The sequence below is a fragment of the Ovis canadensis genome, chromosome 16, assembly GCF_042477335.2.
Source record: "Ovis canadensis isolate MfBH-ARS-UI-01 breed Bighorn chromosome 16, ARS-UI_OviCan_v2, whole genome shotgun sequence".
NCBI lineage: Eukaryota > Metazoa > Chordata > Mammalia > Artiodactyla > Bovidae > Ovis > Ovis canadensis.
The window spans coordinates 36,775,367-36,798,974 of NC_091260.1; the positions used below are offsets into that span (position 1 = coordinate 36,775,367).

At 40.0% G+C, this 23,608-nt stretch overlaps 1 protein-coding gene across 2 annotated transcripts in view; it reads left to right on the top strand.

The window, feature by feature from the left end:
* Positions 1-23,608, top strand: part of PLPP1 (phospholipid phosphatase 1) — a 118,778-nt gene that overhangs the window by 87,945 nt on the left and 7,225 nt on the right. For both annotated transcript variants that reach the window (XM_069556527.1, XM_069556528.1), the window contains exon 4: positions 17,972-18,029. In XM_069556527.1, coding sequence (XP_069412628.1) covers positions 17,972-18,029 — 58 coding nt within the window. The remainder of the gene's footprint in view (positions 1-17,971; positions 18,030-23,608) is intronic.

Genomic DNA, 23,608 nt, shown 5'->3' on the forward strand with positions numbered 1-23,608 from the left:
CTGCCCTCTGATGCCCTCTTGCCACACCTACCATCTTACTTGGGTTTCTCTTACCTTGGACATGGGATATCTCTTCATGTCTGCTCCAGGAAAGTCGGCCTCCCCTCCTGACCTTGAACGTGGAATAGCTCCTCTAGGCCCTCCTGTGCCCGCGCAGCCTCTACTTCTTGGACGTGGGGTTGCTCCTCCCTGCTGCCACCCCTGACCTCGGACGTGGGGTAGCTCCTCTCGGATGCTCCTGCGCTGTCGCAGCCTGGCACTCTTGGCCACTACCCCTGACCTCGGACGCGGGGTAGCTCCTCTCGGCTGCCGCCCCTGACCTCGGACATGGGATAGCTCCTCCTGGCCGCCACTAGAAATCTGCATTAGAGTGATGATTTTTTAAATAAAACACAGTATTTTTCTATTTTAAGTAACTTTTGTAATGAGAAGATGGAAAACATGAAAAGCATCATCATTCTCTTGGTAGTGGCTATCTTCATAAAGTGCCCACACTGTTGACTTAATCCTAAGTGTATTCCTAAAAAAATGTGAAAATGTTAGTAGCTCAGTTGTGTCCCACTGTTTGCAACTCCATGGTCTGTAGCCCTCTAGGCTCCTCTGTCCATCAGATTCTCCAGGCAAGAATACTAGAGTGGGTAGCCATTCTGCTCTCCAGGGGATCTTCCCAACCCAGAGGCCAAACCTCTGGTCTGATCTTCTGCATTGCAGGCAGATTCTCTACCATCTGAGCTACCAGGGAAGCCCAAATGTATTCCAACTCAAGGTCATTTCTTCTCATTTCTCTCCCTCTGCCATTCATAGTGTGGTTCTCTGCTCTGACTAGTGTTAGGGACCAAACGACGGGCTCTAGGACCTGAGTCATGTTTACCAGAAAGAGACAAGATATGGCTCATCCTGCCTGGCCAATCATGTAACGCCAGCTACTCCTGTAACTGAGACAAAGAACTGCCTGTATATAAGCCGCCATACTCCTTTGTTCGGGGCTCTTGTCGGATTCCCTTGTGTGGGATGAGACTTGGGCCCTAGCGCGCTAGAGATAAACTCCCTTCTTGCCCTTGCATTACCGTGGTGGACTTGTGCTCTCTCTCGGTCGGTTCAGAGATACGGGCTCGGAGCATAACAACTAGCAGACTGGGTATCACCTGAGAGCTTGTTAGACAACAGAATCTTGCATCCCACCATTGGCCCTACCTGTAAATTCTCCATTTTGAACAAGTTCACCAAGTAATACCTCCATACATTAGTTTTAGGAGCAAACCTTGCTCTGTCTTGTGACTGCTGTACCAAAATGGCACTCATCTCACCTGGACCAGCTAATTTCCTAAGAGGTTACTGAAGTGAAGTGAAGTGAAATCACTCAGTAATGTCTGACTCTTTGTGACCCCGTGGACAGTAGCCTGCACCAGGCTCTTCCGTCCATGGGATTTTCTAGGCAAGAGTACTGGAATGGGTTGCCATTTCCTTCTCCAGGGAATCTTCCTGACCCAGGGATCAAACCCAGGTCTCCCACATTGATAGACGCTTTACCGTCTGAGTACCAGGGGACCAGTCAGTAATAAATGACCACTAGGTGCCTGGATCTTGACTTCCTTATGACACCATTCTCTGTTGAGTAAGCAGACAGAAATGGTTGTGTTGCTGTGGGTTTTTTAATTCTTCTCTTTTGGGAGAGAGAGGTTTGGAAAGACACTAAATAACATCTAATAATATTATTACTATTCATTTGTATAATAAAAGAACTTAAACCATTTTTCTTGAGAGAGAAAGATCACAGGATTGGGTAAATTTTTTCTTTTATGTAATATATTGCAGCTGCAATGTTTGGCTTTTGAGGTATCCTACGTTTGGAAATTTCTGAAGAAGTTGGGCAATTTTCAAGATTTTGTTTTATTGAAGGATAGAAATGAGTCTTTTAAAAACTGAGAAAAGTCTTCATATAGGTAATGGAAAGTAGCATTCGGACAGTACCTAAGACCTTTTCCCTTATTTGTCATCCCTTGTCATTTTGCTTTGGGCTTTGGCCACTTACTTTTGCTTTGAGAATGCTTTTAAAAAACTTAAAAAAAAAATTTACAACAGAATATAACTGTCACTTCATCATTGTGGGTATCATTCGCTCCGCTAATCTGATTGCCTTTGACCATAATGTAAAAAGATTTCTGGACATTTTACATGCATTGTTAAAATGTTTGCCAGATGTGTTGGGAAACATGCATTAGGTACTGCATGTTTAAGCTCGTAACACTTTGACACGGAAACTCCTAATTCTCCTGAACATTGTTGATAAGATCAGAATCCTAATCACTGTAAGGGAAAACACAGCAGAGGGCATGCTGTTAAAATCATAATTTATCTCATGTGGCTTGCTACAGTTTATTGGCATAGACTAAGCTGTGTGTGCGCATGCGCACATGTGCTCAGTCGTGTCCAACTCTTTGGAATTCCATGACTGTAGCACTCCAGGCTCCTCTTCCATGGACTTTTCCAGGCAAGAATACCAGAGCAGGTTGCCATTTCCTTCTCCAGGGGATCTTCCCAATCAAGGGATCTAACCTGAGTCTTTGGCATCTCCTGAATTGCCAGACAGATTCTTTACCTCTGTGCCACCAGGGAAGCCCACACACTAAGCATAGTTTTTAATTACATGATACAATTATCATGCAAAGATAACTTATTTTCCTTAGTTTTATTTTTATGCATTTTACAACTGTCAAAGCACAAGATAGTTAAAGTATACTTCTTAATGGAGCCACTAAAGTGATACCTTATTCTTGGTGCATGATGAGTTGGGGGGTGATGGGCAGAAAAGGTGGATTTGTATGTCACGTTTAAAATACGAAAGAAAGTGAAAGTGAAGTCGCTCAGACGCATCTGACTCTTTGTGACCCCATGGACTGTAGCCTACCAGGCTCCTCTGCCCACGGGATTTTCCAGGCAAGAATACTGGAGTGGGTTGCCATTTCCTTCTCCAGGAGATCTTCCCAACCCAGGGATTGAACCCAGGTCTCCTGCATTGTAGGCAGACAGTTTATCGTCTGAGCCACTGGGGAAGTCCTTAAAATATGAAGTGTGTGAATTTAATATTTTCTAGGATAACTAAATCAAAATGATTATTCAAGAAATTAAGTTCTACTTTAGCTTAAAAAAATAAGTTGAGAACTTACTCTGTGCTTGATATTGCTGTTGGGTGTTAGAGATACAAGATAAATTAAGATGGGATCTCAATCAGGGAAGATGGGAGTTTGCCAGCAGTTTTTCTTTTGTTTAGCTGTACCTTCTGAATTTTTATGAATGTATCTTATGTAATAAAAATATACCAAAATTCCTATTTAAAATGTCTATTCCACCTCTACCCATCTACTATATTAGAGGAAGAAGGCATAGTTATAGATGATTTTACTCTAAGAAGGTTGGTGCTAAGACAGATTTATTCATTGAGTGTTATTGGTCGCTCCTTTGTGGTGAAAGAAAGGGCAATAACTAAGGTTTCTTGGAGGAAGTGAGTGGCTCTTGTATAGTAACTATTAAAGAAAAGTGGGAAGCCTGTGCCAGGCAGAGGATGAATAGCAGAGAGAGCATGAAACATGGTGTGCATTGGGAATTTTAAGTACTTTGGTAGCAGATGAGAGACTGGTGGGGCTTATGAAGGGTCTGTTATTCTATGTTCAGTAATTTGTGCTCATGAAGGATTCGAAACAGGAGAGTAATTCTGTTTTTATACTTGTAAAAAATATTTAGCATTCCTGCACTTAATTTTAATCTAAATATACACTAAAATGGGCATTATAGGAACTGATATAATTTTCTTTTCTCTTAACAGAAGGACTTGAAATACTAAAGGAAATGTGACTTTTCTGCTTTTGTGCGTTGTATAGAAAGGTTTCTGTAAGTGGAACTCTTGCTAGTCCTGTAACATGAGTTCTACTGATATCATCATGTCTAATCTAAAAGGACCAAGAATGACCTCTCTGGCTAGCTTCCTTTTAGGCTCTAACAATTTTACATCTTTGTGGGCCTTTGCCACTTCTCTTGCCTCTGAAAGTGTCTGCTTCAGCTCATATCTAAAGTTTTCATTGGTGCAAACCTAAAGATAGTTTTATTAATGTCTTGAACCTTGTCCTTCTTGGCCCTGGTGACTAAGAGTTAGTGGTGATTTCATGGTCTGTGTTAGGGTTGGAAGCGGAGCATACTAGGTAGGTGCCAATAGACTTTCTTGGCCTTGGTGTTGTCTTTTGGGAGAGGGCTTAAACTAGAAATCTTGCCTCTAGGTAGCAATCCTGCCAGTTAAAAAAGATAAACAACTGAAAGTGATTTAGAACTGTCTCTTCCTTCTCTCTTACTCTGAGATCTTTTCCCTTTTAGCAAGTGGTATCCTTGTTCAACGTGTTTTAAAAAGGTGTTGGCAGTTCAGTTCAATTGCTCAGTCATGTCCAACTCTTTGAAGCCCCATAGACTGCAGCATGCCAGGCTTCCCTTTCCATCACCAACTCCCGGAGTTTACTCAAACTCATGTCCATCGAGTCGGTGATGCCATCCAACCATCTCATCCTCTGTTAGCCCCTTCTCCTCTCACCTTCAGTCTTTCCCAGCATCAGGGTCTTTTCTAATGAGTCAGTTCTTTGCATCAGGTGGCCAAAGTATTGGAGTTTCAGCTTCAGCTTCAGCATCAGAGAACATTCAGGACTGATCTCCTTTAGGATGGATTGGTTGGATCTCCTTGCAGTCCAAGGGAATCTCAAGAGTCTTTTCCAACACCAGAATTCAAAAGCATCAATTCTTCGGCACTCAGCTTTCTTTATAGTCCAACTTTCACATCCATACATGACTAATGGAGAAACCATAGCCTTGACTAGATGGACCTTTGTTGACAAAATAATGTCTCTGCTTTTTAATATGGTGTCTAGGTTAGTCATAACTTTTCTTCCAAGGAGTAAGCATCTTTTAATTTCATGGCTGCAGTCACCATCTGCAGTGATTTTGGAGCCCCAAAAAATAAAGTCAGCCACTATATCCCCATCTATTTCCCATGAAGTGATGGGACCGGATGCCATGATCTTTGTTCTCTGAATGTTGAGCTTTAAGCCAACTTTTTCACTCTCCTCTTTCACTTTCATCAAGAAGCTTTTTAGTTCTTCTTCACTTTCTGCCATAAGGGTGGTGTCATCTGCATCTGAGGTTATTGTTATTTCTCCTGGCAATCTTGATTCCAGCTTGTGCTTCTTCCAGCCCTGCATTTCTCATAATGTACTCTGCATATAAGTTAAATAAGCAAGGTGACAATATACAGCCTTGACATACTCTTTTCCTATTTGGAACCAGTCTGTTGTTCCCTGTCCAGTTCTAACTGTTGCTTCCTGACCTGCATACAGGTTTCTCAAGAGGCAGGTCAGGTGCTCTGGTATTCCCATCTCTTTCAGAATTTTCCACAGTTTATTGTGATCCACACAGTCAAAGGCTTTGGCATAGTCAATAATGCAGAAATAGATGTTTTTCTGGAACTTTCTTGCATTTTCCATGATCCAGCAGATGTTGGCAATTTGTGTCTGGTTCCTCTGCCTTTTCTAAAACCAGCTTGAACATCTGAAAGTTCACGGTTCACGTATGCTGAAGCCTGGCTTGGAGAATTTTGAGCATTACTTTACTAGCGTGTGAGATGAATGCAATTGTGAGGTGGTTTGAGCATTCTTTGGCATTGCCTTTCTTTGGGATTGGAATGAAAACTGACCTTTTCCAGTCCTGTGGCGACTGCTGAGTTTTCCAAATTTGCTGGCATATTGAGTGCAGCACTTTCACAGCATCATCTTTCAGGATTTGAAATAGCTCAACTGGAATTCCATCACCTCCACTAGTTTTGTTCATAGTGATGCTTCCTAAGGCCTACTTGACTTCACATTCTAGGATGTCTGGCTCTAGGTGAATGATCACACCATTGTGATTATCTTGGTCATGAAGATCTTTTTTGTACAGTTCTTCGTGCATTCTTGCCACCTCTTGTTAATATCTTCTGCTTCTATTAGGGCCATACCATTTCTGTCCTTTATCGAGCCCATCTTTGCATGAAATGTTCCCTTGGTATCTCTGATTTTCTTGAAGAGATTTCTGTTGTTTTCCTCCATTTCTTTGCACTGATCACTGATGAAGGCTTTATTATCTTTCCTTGCTATTCTTTGGAACTCTGAATTTGAATAGGTATATCTTTCCTGTTCTTCTTTGCTTTTTACTTCTCTTCTTTTCACAGCTATTTGTAAGCCCTCCTCAGACAGCCATTTTGCTTTTTTGCTTTTTTTTTTTCCTTGGGAATGGTCTTGATCCCTGTCTCCTATACAGTGTCACAAACCTCTGTCCATAGTTCATCAGGCACTCTGTCAGATCTAGTCCCTTAAATCTATTTCTCACTTCCACTGTATAATTGTTAGGGATTTTTTATTTAGGTCACACCTGAATGGTCTAGTTGTTTTCCCTTCTTTCTTCAATTTAAGTCTGAATTTGGCAATAAGGATTTCATGATCTGAGCCACAGTCCTCTCCCGGTCTTGTTTTTGCTGACTGTATAGAGCTTCTCCATCTTTGGCTGCAAAGAATATAATCAATCTGATTTCAGTGTTGACCATCTGGTGATGTCCATGTGTAGAGTCTTCTCTTGTGTTGTTGGGAGAGAGGGTTTGCTATGACCAGAGCATTCTCTTGGCAAAACTCTATCAGCCTTTGCCCTGCTTCATTTTGTACTCCTAGGCCAAATTTGCCTGTTACTCCAGGTATTTCTTGACTTCCTACTTTTGCATTCCAGTCCCCTATAATGAAAAGGACATCTTTTTTGGGTGTTAATTCTAGAAGGTCTTGTAGGTCTTCATAGAACTGTTCAACTTCAGCTTCTTCAGCATTACTGGTTGGGGCATAGACTTGGATTATTGTGATATTGAATGGTTTACCTTGGAAATGAACAGAGATCATTTGTAGTTTTTGAGATTGCATCCAAGTACTGTATTTTGGACTCTTTTGTTGACTGTGATGGCTTCTCTATTTCTTCTGATAGATTCTTGCCCACAGTAGTAGATATAATGGTCATCTGAGTTAAATTCGCCCATTCCAGTCCATTTCAGTTCGCTGATTCCTAAAATGTCGCTATTCACTCCTGCCATCTCCTGTTTGATCACTTCCAGTTTGCCTTGATTCATGGACCTAACATTCCAGGTTCCTATGCAATATTGTTCTTCACAGCATCAGACTTTACTTTCATCACTAGTCACATCCACAACTGGGTGTTGTTTTTGCTTTGGCGCCCTCTCTTCATTCTTTCTGTAGTTATTTCTCCACTGATCTCCAGTAGCATATTGGGCACATACCTTCCTGGGGAGTTCATCTTTCAGTGTCCTATCTTTTTGCCTTTTCATACCGTTCATGGGGTTCTCAAGGCAGGAATACTGAAATGGTTTGCCATTCCCTTCTGCAGTGGACTACGTTTTGTCAGAACTCTCCACCGTGACCCATCCATCTTGGGTGGCCATACACAGCATGGCTCATAGTTTCATTGAGTTAGAGAAGGCTGTGGTCCGTGTGATTAGATTGGTTAAGTTTTCTGTGATTGTGGTTTTCACTCTGTCTGCCCTCTGATGGAGAAAGATAAGAGGCTTACGGAAGCTTCCTGATGGGAGAGACTGACTGAAGGAGATAGTGGGTCTTGTTCTGAGGGGCCATGCTCAGTAAATGTTTAATCCAATTTTCTGTTGATGGGTGGAGCTGTGTTCCCTCCCTGCTGTTTACCTGGGGCCAAACTATGATGGAGGTAATGAAGATATGGTGACCTCCCTCAAAAGATGGGCTTGGCAGGCAAGGCATTGTTAGTTTGCATTGGTGTACTTCAGTGTGTCCTTTGCTTAATCTACCACTTGCCTGTTGTTTCCTTTGTAACTGTCTTATATAAGATGCCTTTGGAAATTTGGAGTTTTCTGCATGTAGTCATGAATTTCCCTGCATGTCACAGAAAACCTGTGAGCTCCCTTCCCCTGGTTGGTATACCTATGCATGTTTTGTCCTCTGTCACACCTACTCTCTCGTGTTGCTTTTTTTTTTTTAATTTTTAATTTAATTTTATTTTACTTTACAATACTGTATTGGTTTTGCCATACATCAGCATGAATCTGCCACGGGTATACATGAGTTCCCAATTCTGAACTCCCCTCCCACCTCCCCCCCAATACCATCTCTCTGGGTCATCCCAGTGCACCAGCCCCAAGCATCCTGTATCCTGCATGGAACCTAGACTGGCGATTCGTTTCTTACATGATATTATACATGTTTCAATGCCATTCTCCCAAATCATCCCACCCTCCCCGTCTCCCACAGAGTCCAAAAGTCTGTTCTATACATCTGTGTCTCTTTTGCTGTCTCGCATACAGGGTTATCATTACCATCTTTCTAAATTCCATATATATGTGTTAGTATACTGTATTGGTGTTTTTCTTTCTGGCTTACTTCACTCTGTATAATCAGCTCCAGTTTCATCCACCTCATTAGAACTGATTCAAATGTATTCTTTTTAATGGCTGAGTAATACTCCTTTGTGTATATGTACCACAGCTTTGTTATCCATTCATCTGCTGATGGACATCTAGGTTGCTTCCATGTCCTGGCTATTATAAACAGTGCTGCGATGAACATTGGGGTACACGTGTCTCTTTCAATTCTGGTTTCCTCAGTGTGTATGCCCAGCAGTGGGATTGCTGGGTCATAAGGCAGTTCTATCTGCAATTTTTTAAGGAATCTCCACACTGTTCTCCATAGTGGCTGTACTAGTTTGCATTCCCACCAACAGTGTAAGAGGGTTCCCTTTTCTCCACACCCTCTCCAGCATTTATTGCTTGTAGACTTTTGGATCGCAGCCATTCTGACTGGTGTGAAATGGTACCTCACTGTGGTCTTGATTTGCAATACTCTGATAATGAGTGATGTTGAGCATCTTTTCATGTGTTTGTTAGCCATCTGTGTGTCTTCTTTGGAGAAATGTCTATTTAGTTCTTTGGCCCATTTTTTGATTGGGTCGTTTATTTTTCTGGAATTGAGCTGCATGAGTTGCTTGTATATTTTTGAGATTAGTTGTTTGTCAGTTGCTTCATTTGCTATTATTTTCTCCCATTCCGAAGGCTGTCTTTTCACCTTGCTTCTAGTTTCCTTTGTGTGCAGAAGCTTTTAATTTTAATTAGATCCCATTTGTTTATTTTTGCTTTTATTTCCAGTATTCTGGGAGGTGGGTCATAGAGGATCCTGCTGTGATTTATGTCTGAGAGTGTTTTGCCTATGTTCTCCTCTAGGAGTTTTATAGTTTCTGGTCTTACGTTTAGATCTTTAATCCATTTGAGTTTATTTTTGTGTATCGTGTTAGAAAGTGTTCTAGTTTCATTCTTCTACAAGTGGTTGACCCATTTTCGTAACACCACTTGTTAAAGAGATTGTTTTTTCTCCATTGTATATTCTTGCCTCCTTTGTTGAAGATAAGGTGTCCATAGGTTTGTGGATTTAGCTCTGGGCTTTCTATTTTGTTCCATGGATCTATATTTCTGTCTTTGTGCCAGTACCATACTGTCTTGATGACTGTGGCTTTGTAGTAGAGCCTGAAGTCAGGCAGGTTGATTCCTTCACTTCCATTATTCTTTCTCAAGATTGCTTTGGCTATTTGAGGTTTTTTTGTATTTCCATACGAATCTTGAAATTATTTGTTCTATCTCCTTGAAAAATGCTGGTGGTAGCTTGATAGGGATTGCATTGAATCTGTAGATTGCTTTGGGTAGTATACTCATTTTCACTATATTGATCCTTCCGATCCATGAACATGGTATATTTCTCCATCTATTAGTGTCCTCTTTGATTTCTTTCACCAGTGTTTTATAGTTTTCTATAATAGGTCTTTAGTTTCCTTAGGTAGATATATTCCTAAGTATTTTATTCTTTTCGTTGCAATGGTGAATCGAATTGTTTCCTTAATTTCTTTTTCTACTTTCTCATTATTAGTGTATAGGAATGCAAGGGATTTCTGTGTGTTGATTTTATATCCTGCAACTTCACTATATTCATTGATTAACTCTAGTGATTTTCTGGTGGAGTCTTTAGGGTTTTCTATGTAGAGGATCATGTCATCTGCAAACAGTGAGCGTTTTACTTCTTTTCCAATTTGGATTCCTTTTATTTCTTTTTCTGCTCTGATTGCTGTGGCCAAAACTTCCAGAACTATGTTGAATAGTAGCGGTGAAAGTGGGCACCCTTGTCTTGTTCCTGACTTTAGGGGAAATGCTTTCAGTTTTTCACCATTGAGGATAATATTTGCTGTGGGTTTGTCATATATAGCTTTTATTATGTTGAGGTATGTTCCTTCTATTCCTGCTTTCTGGAAAGTTTTTTTTATCATAAATGGATGTTGAATTTTGTCAAAGGCTTTCTCTGCATCTATTGAGATAATCATATGGCTTTTATTTTTCAATTTGTTAATGTGGTGAATTAAATGATTGATTTGCAGATATTGAAGAATCCTTGCATCCCTGGGATAAAGCCCACTTGGTCATGGTGTATGATCTTTTTAATGTGTTGTTGGCTTCTGGTTGCTAGAATTTTGTTAAGGATTTTTGCATCTATGTTCATCAGTGATATTGACCTGTAGTTTTCTTTTTTTGTGGCATCTTTGTCAGGTTTTGGTATTAGGGTGATGGTGGCCTCATAGAGTGAATTTGGAAGTTTACCTTCCTCTGCAATTTTCTGGAAGAGTTTGAGTAGGATAGGTGTTAGCTCATCTCTAAATTTTTGGTAGAATTCAGCTGTGAAGCCATCTGGACCTGGGCTTTTGTTTGCTGGAAGATTTCTGATTACAATTTCAATTTCCGTGCTTGTGATGAGTCTGTTAAGATTTTCTATTTCTTCCTGGTTCAGTTTTGGAAAGTTGTACTTTTCTAAGAATTTGTCCATTTCTTCCACGTTTCTCGTGTTGCTTGAGTCACACATTTCCTTGCTGAGAGTTTGCAACCTCTTGCGATCATCTGACTTTCAAGACACACACAGTTCTGCATTCCTTTATCTTGGAGGTTCTTAGCCACTTCCTACTGTCCAGATTCTTGCTTTTTGCAGTATTCTTCCCTGAGCACACAACACATAATTGTTTATTTTTAGTCATCAAATGGTTCATTAAATCAAGAGTTAAAAATACCCTATACGTGTACCAATTGTGTCCTACTTTTTTCCTCCCTCTTTTTCATTTTCCATGGTCCTGCTAGTTTCTCTCCTTTAAGGTTCATGATATAATATTGATTGTTCAGCATATGATTAACTGATGCTAGTGGCTGGACAGTGGTATTTGATGCTTTAATACTGAGTAAAATTGAATAGTCACGTGACTTATTTCAGATAGGCCTATCACTTTTATGCATAAAGTGGCTTGGCTAAAGCTGACTCCATATAATGTAGCATCAGCTTTATATAGAAATATATTAAAATCATTGTAAAAATAATTCAAAGAACGTATGACAGGGTTTTCAGTGCTCATGAAATAAGTCATCAATCTCTGGGTGCTTCAAGGATATAAGATGAATTAACATTAGTTTTTGTTGTATTTTATTTAAAATAAGTTTGATTGGGATCATCTGAGTTCCTCCACCATTTACTACTTTTATCCTTGTCTTTGTACACTTTAGAGGAGAGATACTCTGTAGTCCTTGTATTTCTGGACAGTCTGATCGCTTTTGTTCTCCAAGTCGTAGCTCACTTGGCAGAGCAGCTCTCAGGGAAACTGTTAATCAGGAAGAGGAGTTTGGGGTGTGTGTGTGTGTGTGTGGGTGTGTGTGTGTGTGTGTGTGTGGGTGGGTGGGTGGGTGGGTGTGGGTGTGTGTGTAGTGGGGAAGAGGTTTGTAGGACATTTATAGCAGACACATTGAAGATACTTTGATTACCATTGAAAAAATATTTTTCATATATATTATCCCTATAATAACAGGTTGTGTACTATAAAATATAAAAGGTTTTGTTTTTCAGTCTCCATTTGATAACTTTCCCCAGAGCCACTGTTAACAGTTTGTGCATCTTTTCTGTCATTTTCTGTGTAGTTTTATATTAAATGTGAAATATAGTTTTATGTGGTTTACATAAATGACCCTTTAAAATACTCTTGTTGGTTTATATAGTTACTTTTTAGCTGATTTGTAGTACTGTGTTCAGAAAATTAGTGATAGAATTGTTCTCTTGGGTCCTTGAGTCACCAGCAGTATTGTAGCAGACATCTTTGTGCTCATGCTATGTTTCTCTAGGGTGCCGCAATGCCTTGAAGTGGAATTACTGGGTCAAAAAATATGCTGGTTTTATATATAGATAGATACATTTAGATAGATGTTGCCAGACCACTCTCCAACAAGTGTGAACTTTTTCAATTCAATATAAAAGTACTCATTTTACCTTCATAGGTACTTGAATGCCAAAGTATCTTAGGTGTGAATTTTTAAAAGATAATAACTTGATATCTCATTGCTTAAGCATTTATTAACAGTTACTGGTTGGAAAAAAACCCTTTAGAAATAAAATACTGGGGAAATTGGTCATTAAGGGTCATTCCTCCTATGTGTAGTTGGTTGAGACATAGTTTAACTGTTTTACAGGATCAGTCCATGTTTAAAGGTTATCACTGAAGGGAAATTTAACATGTCCTTCAAGTTAAGCATGTCCATAACATGCTGTTATGTAAAGTGTATAATCAGGAAATACTATTTGGAGAAAATGCCTCATTTTGCAATTTGACTTAGTTTTATTTGAGCTTTAGAACATACAAAGGACACATTAGTATTCGCTTAAGATGACTATTTACACATAAACAATATTTATTTTGTCACAGATCATGTAAGTGTCACTTTACTTCACACATGTTGCCTTGTATAAGCAGGGAGTCCTGTTTCTTCTGATGGTGCTCCCTGCCTGGAGATGGCAGGATTAATGCTGCTGCTGGCTTGCCTGCCATTCATGGGAGTGGAATCATGGCATGGTGAGAAGAGATGGGAAGATTCAGATTTAAACCTCAAAGTGATATGACTTTTGAGTTAGTTGCTGAACTTCTGGTAGGTTCCGTTTTCTCTGTGTGTGAAATAGTTTGATAGTTGCTATTGGTGTTTTCGTAAAGAGTGGAAATACTGTGTATTAATAAGTACCTGAACATAGATGGTAATCAATGGCTTGTAACCATTAACAGTTTTGAGGATCTTTCATCTTTAGAATGCTTTAGAAATTGATTTCAGGATGATTTTTGGAGAAAAAAGGAAGTTCTCCTAATTTGCAACAGAGTCACTTTGGCATACTCAGTGAACTGGTAGAATAGTAATAATTGGCAACTTCTGTGAGTGCTGGCCACTTTATAATTAGACACAAATTATAAATTAATTATTAATATGATACATTTAATTATATTTATATTTATGTAATTAATATTAATATAGCAATATTATCAATAATTATATTAATATAATTTAGTTTTATAAATTAAATTTTATAATGTTTATAAATTAAGAACTGTTGTCTCTCCTAGTAGAGCAGTTTATTTTAGATAACATTTTATTAGTTCTAAGTCTTGTTTTAAAAAGAAAGATTTTAAAAAAGATCGCTTCTATTTCTGGCAACATGTAGGGTTAGAAATGCTTATTGATACAACTCAACTAAACACGTGCATGTGTTGAGTCATGTCCGACTCTTTGTGGCCCCCTGTAGTCCACCGGGCCTCTCTGTCTGTGGGATTTTCCAGGCAAGAATACTGGAGTGGGTTGCCATTTCCCCTTCTAGGGGATATTCCCAACCCAGGGATCAAACCCACGTCTCTTGCGTCTCCTGCTTTGCAGGTGGATTCTTTAATACTAGTGTCACCCAGGAGCCCTCAACTAAACGTGCTAGATGATATATCACAATATACACATGCACATGTTTGTTTTATATATTACAAACATATAAATCTTTTAAATAAATAGCTGAGCTGGTGGAAGGGTAAAGGAATTTTTATAAGGCTGGAGTCAGATAATGCTATAGATTTGAAGTGTGCTCTGAAAGTACTTGCTAATTCCTGGTCACCTAAAGCCTGAATTGTGATAGTCTCTGAACATGGCACAGGAGATAAAGGCTGAGCAGTAAAGAAAGACAGATGGAAAGCCTGTGGATAATATAAGGATTCCCAAAGGGAAACATCCTCCCAGAAGAAACCCATCAAGAAGAATCCTTAACCATAATACCACCCTCATACTCTTCTGGAGTCAGAATTCGTACTATCTGTGTGGCTTAAAGAAAAAGATTGAAGTGGGCTGATAGTAAATCTAGCAGAAGAGAACACATATTTCTGGAAGAATGCTCTTTCAACCAAATACTCTTAAGAGTCCCCAGATTGAGAGTCCCAAGAATATGAGCTCTTATCTAATATGAGAGTCAGCAGAAAAACAAACTATATAAACAAACTATATTAGAGTTTATCTCAAAGATTCAGATACTAGAATTACCCTATAGGAAATAAATCTACATATCTGCTGTATAAGAACAAATAAGATTGAGAATATGATGCAGGATGGTGAGAATCAAAATTCACCAAACAGATTTGCAGACGATCCAGAAAGACCTATAAACGATACATACATAGTAATTTGAATGAAAAACCAGGTTAAGCAGACTAGACACAGTAAAGGAAGGGAAGATAAACCTGAAGAGACCAAGATTAAAAATAGAAAAGAAAGTTTAAGAGATATGGAGGGACAAAATGGAAATGTCTAACATGTTGAATCAGAATCTCTGAAAAGGAAAATAGGATGGAGGATACATAATTCAAAGGTGTAATAACTGAGACTGATCTAGAATTGGTGATGTGTACAAATCCTCAGACATAGGAAGCCAACGAATACTAAATCAGGTAAATCAACAGAAATTCATACTTATAAACATGATAGCAAAACTGCAGAATATTGAAGACTTTGGCAGTAGAGGAAGCAATTACAGAGAAAACACGTATAACCCAGAAAGGCAGCTCATATTTTAAAGCAAAAGTAGAAGCCAGAAGATAGTATGATATACTCAAAGTGATAAGGAAAAAAAGTCATCAGCCTAGACATTCTGTAGTTAGGTATCATCATTCAAACATTAATGCAAACTCAAAAAATTTTCAAACTGAAAGCATAACCAAAGTTGTAACTGTTTTGTGAGTTAGGAAGAAGAGAGGAAGAAAGTCAGGTAGTAGGGGAAGAGCCGTGAGATGATTAGGAGGTTGTTTGTGAATTAGTCTTCCCATGAGCCCCAGAATATTTAGTAAACTCCATTAAAAAATTAAGAAGCACTTTGTGTGAGTTGATTGCTTCTGATGACTGATAAAAGCTGGATTTGGTTGTCTTTGCATTTCATAAGGCTGAACACTGATGTCATTGTTGAAATACAGAGATGGAAGAGTGGTGAACTAAGGAGTAGGAGCTCAGACCCTGTGGGCGCCGGGTGGGTGGATGGCTGTGAAAGAATGCTCTTAAGGCTATGATATTGAGGTTTAAAGCAAGTTTAATGAGCTCTCCTAGGAGAAAGGGATGACCTGGGTGACAGATATAGGAAAAAAAATCATCTTAAATTTGCCATTTGAAATAGAATCCCACTCACAGTAAGTTACATAGATAGTCAATCTACTTGCTCATTGTTTAATAGACCAGGCCACAGAACTGATGAAAACAGCTGCATTTCAGAATATATTCTTATCTTTGTAAATTTTCTTTTTGAAAGTCTTTCCTAAACTTTGGTGGAGAACTAGCTTAAATTGTTAATGTATGTATGTAATTTCATCAGATTGGCTATAATAAAGTGAGTCTAAGATTGGTTAAAACCTCAAGAACAAAGCAAGTTCTTAGACCAGGGACAGAATTTCAGTTGAGGTCACTATGATGAAAATAGTCTACATTTTTACTACTCTTTGGATTTTATCAAAGTGCCCATATAATTATTTGTTCATTTGTGAATTATGGACATAATAAGATGCTGTATCTCCTAGAGACTTAACCAATATGAAAATAATTGATCTCTTCACAGCCAGGTGGTTGGGAAGGCTAAAAGTGATTTATTTTTCTTGTTTATGTATATTAAACCCAGAATAATTATCAAGTTTGATTACATAAATCTTAGTTGGCATGTGTTTTAGGAGTCTTTTCTCCTTTATGTATTGGGGAAAACAAATTCCTTTTGAACCAAGTAGGGCATAATAAGTAAAATACTTCAGAACCTGTTCCTTGTGATTTTATTCTCAAGTACAATAAAATTAAGTTTTGTAAGCATTCTGTCATTTTTAGGTAGAAAGATGATACCTAGATGTTTATAGAATATAAAGTTGAAAGACATGGTTAATCTGGTACAGGACTATCAGTGCACAATTTAAAAATAAATGTCAAGCAAAAGCACTTAATCTGGTGGGAAATCTAAGGCAAGATGCTAAAATATCACTTTAAAATTATTATTTTTTAAAGTACTCAACTTGTGAGTGTTCCAAAGAAAGTATTTATTACTACTATTCAGGGACACACCCTTAAAGTGGAAAATAAAACTTAAATTATGGTCATGTAAGTTTTTATGTGAGAAATTCAGGCCATTTATGCTCGTGTAGCTTGTCAAGTTTTCCTTTAGAAATGTTTGGCAAATTTGTCAGTGACTCACTACCCATCCTGAAAGTATCAATAAAATGACACTGTGTAGCAATCAGACCTCAGACCCTCCTCAGTTCAGTGCAGTTCAGTTCAGTCGCTCAGTCGTGTCCGACTCTTTGCGACCCCATGAATCGCAGCACGCCAGGCCTCCCTGTCCATCACCAACTCCTGAAGTTCATTCACTCAGACTCACGTCCATTGAGTCGGTGATGCCATCCAGCTATCTCATCCTCTGTCGTCCCCTTCTCCTCCTGCCTCAATCCCTCCCAGCATCAGAGTCTTCTCCAATGAGTCAGCTCTTTGCATGAAGTGGCCAAAGTACTGGAGTTTCAGCTTTAGCATCATTCCTTCCAAAGAACACCCAGGACTGATCTCCTTTAAAATGGACTGGTTGGATCTCCTTGCAGTCCATGGGACTCTCAAGAGTCTTCTCCAGCACCACAGTTCAAAAGCATCAATTGTTTGGCACTCAGCTTTCTTCACAGTCCAACTCTCACATCCATACATGACTATTGGAAAAACCATAGCCTTGACTAGACGGACCTTTGTTGGCAAAGTAATGTCTCTCCTTTTCAATATGCTGTCTAGGTTGTTCATAACTTTTCTTCCAAGGAGTAAGCATATTTTAATTTCATGGCTGCAGTCACCATCTGCAGTGATTTTGGAGCCCAAGAAGATAAAGTCTGACACTGTTTCCACTGTTTCCCCATCTATTTCCCATGAAGTGATGGGACCAGATGCCATGATCTTCGTTTTCTGAATGTTGAGCTTTAAGCCAACTTTCTCACTCTCCTCTTTCACTTTCGTCAAGAGGCTTTTTAGTTCCTCTTCACTTTCTGCCATAAGGCTGGTATCTCCTGCATATCTGAGGTTATTGATATTTCTCCCGGCAGTCTTGATTCCAGCTTGTGCCTCTTCCAGTCCAGAGTTTCTCATGATGTACTCTGCATATAAGTTAAATAAGCAGGGTGACAGTAACAGCCTTGATGTACTCCTTTTCCTATTTGGAACCAGTCTGTTGTTCCCTGTCCAGTTCTAACTGTTGCTTCCTGACCTGCATATAGGTTTCTCAAGAGGCAGGTCAGGTGGTCTGGTATTCCCACCTCTTTCAGAATTTTCCACAGTTTATTGTGATCCACACAAGACCCTCCTAGGACTCTTTAAAGTTCCTGTTTAACTGCCCTCCCACCCCACCCTTCTAAGGTAAGGGGAGGGAGCTATATACAATGGGAAGGTAAGGAGATTTATGAAATAAAAAATATTCTCGGTCTCTAAGAGGGAAGATTAATGTTTCTCTTCTTTCTGTTCTAGACTGTCCTTTTATTCCGGCCACTCTTCATTCTCCATGTACTGCATGATGTTCGTGGCAGTAAGTACTTTGGGTCTGTTGATGGTGGGTTATGGGTTTGGTGTTTTATCCTGTGCAACTGCCTCTGACGTTCTCATTGGTCTCACTGCCCAAGTCAACTGGAAGCCACTGCTTGTTGCACTAAGTTCAGAAGAGGAATGGATGGCTGCCTGTGCTCTGCCAAGGCCAGTTACAATTGTTTGAAATGACTTCTGTCCTTCATTTAGAGGAAGCAGACAGGTGCATTGTATAGCAAGCTGCAAACTGGCAACCTTCAGGATAAGAGGGAATCTTTGCTCTTGAAGCAGACAAGTGGTCGAAGTTACTTGTCACTTTTCTGACAGTGGTAGAAGCCTAAACAGATCATCAGGTCTGCAAGTCCAGTGCTGAGAATTAGGTGACTTGTCCCCTTACTTTGGGCTGTTTTCCGAAGAGGTTTTCTGGAATATACAGACAGCTCCTGCTTCATCTCAGCAGGTCACTGCTCTGAAATCCAAGCCAAGGTGGTGCTGCGGCTCCTCGTAGCCTCTCCCTGAGCCGGAGCCCTGGCCTCATCTGCACAGTGTGGGTGCTGAGTGGCCTGGCTTTCCCCGCATGGGGGCTGCTGGGGTGAGGAATTGTGATTATTGGATGTGAAGACAGCTCTGTTGCTCTCATCTGAGCAAGTCTTATTTTCCTTCCACTTTGGGAAACATTGCCCAGACTGCTTTCCATGGACTAGAAAGGTTTCAGCTTCAGGGAAAGCCAGTTGCTGCTTCAGGAGCTTGTCATCAGTATAGGCTGCAGGAGCAATTTTAGTGGCACTTGTATTATACAAAGTCAGCAGTGAAGAGTTAGAGAAGACCGGCACCCATATTTTGCATATCAAACTAGAGATGAATGTGTATCGACAGCAATTAGTGCAAGACCAGGCTTTAGGGCACTACAGGGGGTTTTCAAAGGTCAATTTAATTGACTTATTTTTATCAATCCTCTGTCTCTTTATGTATAAAATTATCAAAATTTGGTGGGGAAAGGAGATCTCTACCCTTAAAGATCAGCTGTAATTTTTCTTTGTAAGTGAACTTTTATATAGTTGTGCTGTGTAAATTTTCTGTTATCTGGCTGTTTTCAGTTACCCTTTCCCCTCAGATCACAAGTGCTGTATAATAATTAAATCTATGATGTGGAGTAAAGATTCATGATGTGTATTGTTAAGATAACCCTCTGGAAGTTACTTGGTTGGTTTCATTTAGGAAGAATTTAATATCAGTTTTACCAGAATCTTACTTTTATTTGAAAAAACCAAACTCTAGAAATTAAAAGAGCATAAAATTTATAAAATGTAAAAATTGCAGATGTGTTACATAAAATTCAAATCTACAACTTCAAAACCTTTTCAGTAAAGCTAATTTTTGGCTTCTTCAACATCTCTTGAAATTGCAAGGCTTTCCTCATGTGTTAATTTTGCAAGGAAGAAACTGTACCAATTCAACAAAATTCAGAACTTCCTTTTTAAAAAATACCCACGTTTCTGAAATTGTGCCATGGGAAATGTGACTTATTTGATGGTGAAAGTGAAAGTCGCTCAATCATGTCTGACCCATTGTGACCCCATGGACTGTTCAGTCCATGGAATTCTCTAGGCCACTGGAGTGGGTAGCCTTTCCCTTCTCCAAGGGATCTTCCCAATCCAGGAATTGAACAAGAGTCTCTTGCATTGTAGATGGATTCTTTACCAACTGAGCTATCAGGAAAGAGCTATTTGATGGTAGTAACAACAAATACTGTTCAGTTCATTTATCTTATTAGGAAAAGCTACCATTCTTCCTAAAGGGAGCCACCATTTTTTTTTTTTTTCTCCTCTTTTTAAATAGGGTGTGGGACCAGGGGAGAAGGGAAAGGCTGGAGCTATTAACGTATCCGGAGAACTTTTCCCAAAGCAAAGTTTGTGACTACAGTGAATGGCTTTTGAATGTTCGTATGCCCCAGAGACAGACACCACCAGGGCTGCTTTTGTGGTTTGTTATTCACTCGTGTGTCAGGATCTTTAAGTCCTTCTTTATGAGAGAGACCTAAGAATCTGAGGTTGGTTGATACTGAGAATAATTTGCTTTTACACTACTCTGTTTTGTCTCTGATAGCTCCCATGACATAGAAGAGGGATAACTGCCACCCCTTTCACAGATGGGGAAATAGGGGCCTTGGGAGGAGCTGCTAAGGTCTATAAGCCCTCTGGGAATCTCTTGTTAATCAGGCTCCCTTGCTGTGTTGATTACTTGAGCTGAACCCTAGTCCAGTTATTTTGAAAATCAGGTAATAGAGATCTCTGAAAGTAAGACGTAACATGTAACTTCAACCCACTCTTTAATTACAAAGAATATTCTCAGATGTATCATACTTTAGACCTTATAATTATTTTTGCTCTTCTTTGCTACTTTGACCTTAAAATATCTGAATATTTGCCAAACAGAAACATTTAATGAGCTTTTTTTGTGAAATATGAAATTAATGTATGGAGGATGAAACCAGAGAGGGCCTTGATGGCTAGCCTGCCCTGTGGACACCCAGGAATAAACGAAGAGGCAAATTAAAGATATATGCAGAGGGCAAATTCGGAGAAGGCAATGGCACCCCACTCCAATACTCTTGCCTGGAAAATCCCATGGACGGAGGAGCCTGGTGGGCTGTAGTCCATGGGTTCGCGAAGAGTCGGACACAACTAAGCAACTTCACTTTCACTTTTCACTTTCATGCATTGGAGAAGGAAATGGCAACCCACTCCAGTGTTCTTGCCTGGAGAATCCCAGGAACAGGGGAGCCTGGTGGGGCTGCAGTCTATGGGGTCGCACAGAGTCGGACACGACTAAAGCGACACAGCAGCAGCAGCAACAGCAGAGGGTAAATTACCTCAACTCTAGTTTGGTAATTGGGTTGGTATGAGCCATTTAGATGTACAGGTATAATGCAACAAGAAAAATTCAGATGAGGTTTGTCATAGACCAAGAACTTTGGAGAAGCTGGCAGGCTACAGCAGCCACACACTGGGTTTCACTGACTCTGAGCAGTGGAAATACTGACTTGATGTGGATGTAGGGTCTAGCTTTTATTTCAGCCCCAATACATGGATATCTCCTTGCTTTCCAGCTTTCGTATTTGTATACATCACTTAACCACTACCTACCCTCCTGTCCCCTGCCACACACACTTTCCTTAGGCAATGACTCATCTTGTTCTAGGCATCTTGGCATCATGGGTCAGTCCCAGATTTGGAAGATGTAGTCAGTTTAAATCCTGAGGATAGTCTTTGATAGCCAAAACTTCCCTGTTAATTCCTGACACCCAGAAATTAACTTCTAGTTAAAAATGTCTCTTAAAATACCTGACCATCATTCTTCTCTAGTGGGAACCCTGTGAGTTAGCCCCCTGAAAAACACCTAGGTTGGCAGGAGCAAAGGGCAGGGCTTCTTTCCATATAGACAACTGATGTGCAACTGACTCTGACTCCCCTTGACTTTGGCCAAATGCCAGATTCCAAATTTACTTGATTGTTCAGTAAAATAGGCATGGGCTGAAACCGTCCTTTTTTCAGTACAGTAAGGAATATACAGTTTTTCCCAGCACTGTCATAGGGACACTGTCACCCTAGATTGCTTATATCACTGCTGTTATAGACGTTTGTAAATTACTACGATTGTTTGTATCACTGCTGTTACGAATTTTCTGTATAAATTATTCCAGTGGGAACCCAAGTACCTCTCAGTGTGTATGTTTCAGCTTGGTTTCCCTGCCTGTCAGACTGCCTCATGTCTGGGCCTCGCCCCCCGCTGTGTTCAGGTAGTGCTTGCCCACCCAATTTAAGGAGGGATTTGAGGTTTACCTTTAGGAATTCTGTGAATCCTAAAGAAAACGAAGGCACGCCTTTCAGTGCTCTCTCGCCAGGTCTCTCATCACATGAAGGTGGAACAGCGGTGTACTTGGCATGGTCGTAGGTCAAGGTGTATTTCTTTGTGTTGAGCATGCTGTTAGTCTAGTTCAGGGGTTGGCAAACTTTTTGTCATAGGTCATATAATATTTAGGCTCTGTAAACCAGGTGCAATCTCAGTTGCATTTTTTTTTTTTTTCCAAAATCAGTCAGTTCACTCAGTCGTGTCTGACTCTTTGCGACCCAATGGGCTGCAGCACGCCAGGCCTCCTTGTCCGTCACCAACTTCTGGAGCTTGCCCAAACCCATGTCCATCAAGTCGGTGATGCCATCCAACCATCTCATCTTCTGTCGTCCCTTCTCCTCCTGCCTTCAATCTTTCCCAGCATCAGGGTCTTTTCAAATGAGTCAGTTCTTCACGTGGCCAAAGTATTGGGGGTTTCAGCTTCAGCATCAGTCCTTCCAGTGACTATTCAGGACTGATCTCCTTTAGGATGGACTGATTGGATCTCCTTGCAGTCCAAGGGACTCTCAGGAGTCTTCTCCAAAACCCCAATTCAAAAGCATCAGTTCTTCAGCACTCAGCTTTCTTTATAGTCCAACTCTCATATCCATACCTGACTACTGGAAAAACTGTAGCTTTGACTAGACAGACCTTTGTTGGCAAAGTAATGTCCCTGGTTTTTAATATGCTGTCTAGGTTGGTCATAACTTTTCCCTCAAGGAGCAAGCATCTTTTAATTTCATGGGTGCAGTCACCATCTGCAGTGATTTTGGAGCCCAAAAAAGTCTTTGTTTCCATTGTTTCCCCATCTATTTGCCATGAAGTGATGGGACTGGATGCCGTGATCTTAGTTTTTTCAATGTTGAGTTTTCAACCCCCTTTTTCACTCTCCTCTTTCACTTTTAAGAGGCTCTTTAGTTCTTAATGTTCTGCCATAGGGCGGTGTCACCTGTATCAGAGGTTATTGGTATTTCTCCTGGCAATCTTGATTCCAGCTTGTACTTCATCCAGCCCGGCATTTTGCATGATGTACTCTGCATATAAGTTAAATAAGCAGGGTGACAATATACAGCCTTGATGTACTCCTTTCCCAATTTGGAACCAGTCTGTTGTTCCATGTCCAGTTCTACCTGTTGCTTCTTGACCTTTCATACTGTTCATGGGGTTCTCAAGGCAAGAATACTGAGGTAGTTTGCTGTTCCCTTCTTCAGTGGACCATATTTTGTCCGAACTCTCTACCATGACCCGTCCGTCTTGGGTGGCCCTACCCAGCATGGCTCATAGTTTCATTGAGTTAGACAAGGCTGTGGTCCATATGATCACATTTCAAATGACTGTTTAAAAATGTGAAAATAAGCCCTTGACTCTAGTTGAAAATTGGGTGGAGGGACCCCCTTATTTTAAGAGTAAAATGTAGAATACCTTGTTTTATTGTGTTTCATTTTATCATGTAAATTGAAGGTTTGTGGCATCCCTGCACCAGGGAAGTCTATTGGAGCCATTTTTCCAACAGCATTTGCCCCCTTTGTGTCTCTGTGTCACATTTTGGTAATTCTCAAAATATTTCAGACTTTTTCATTATTACTGTTCTGTTTGTTATGGTCATTTGTGGTCTTTCATATTAGTGTTGCAGAAAGTATTCTTGCCTGGAGTGGCTGTACTTGAAGGCTCAGATGATTGTTAGTACTTTAT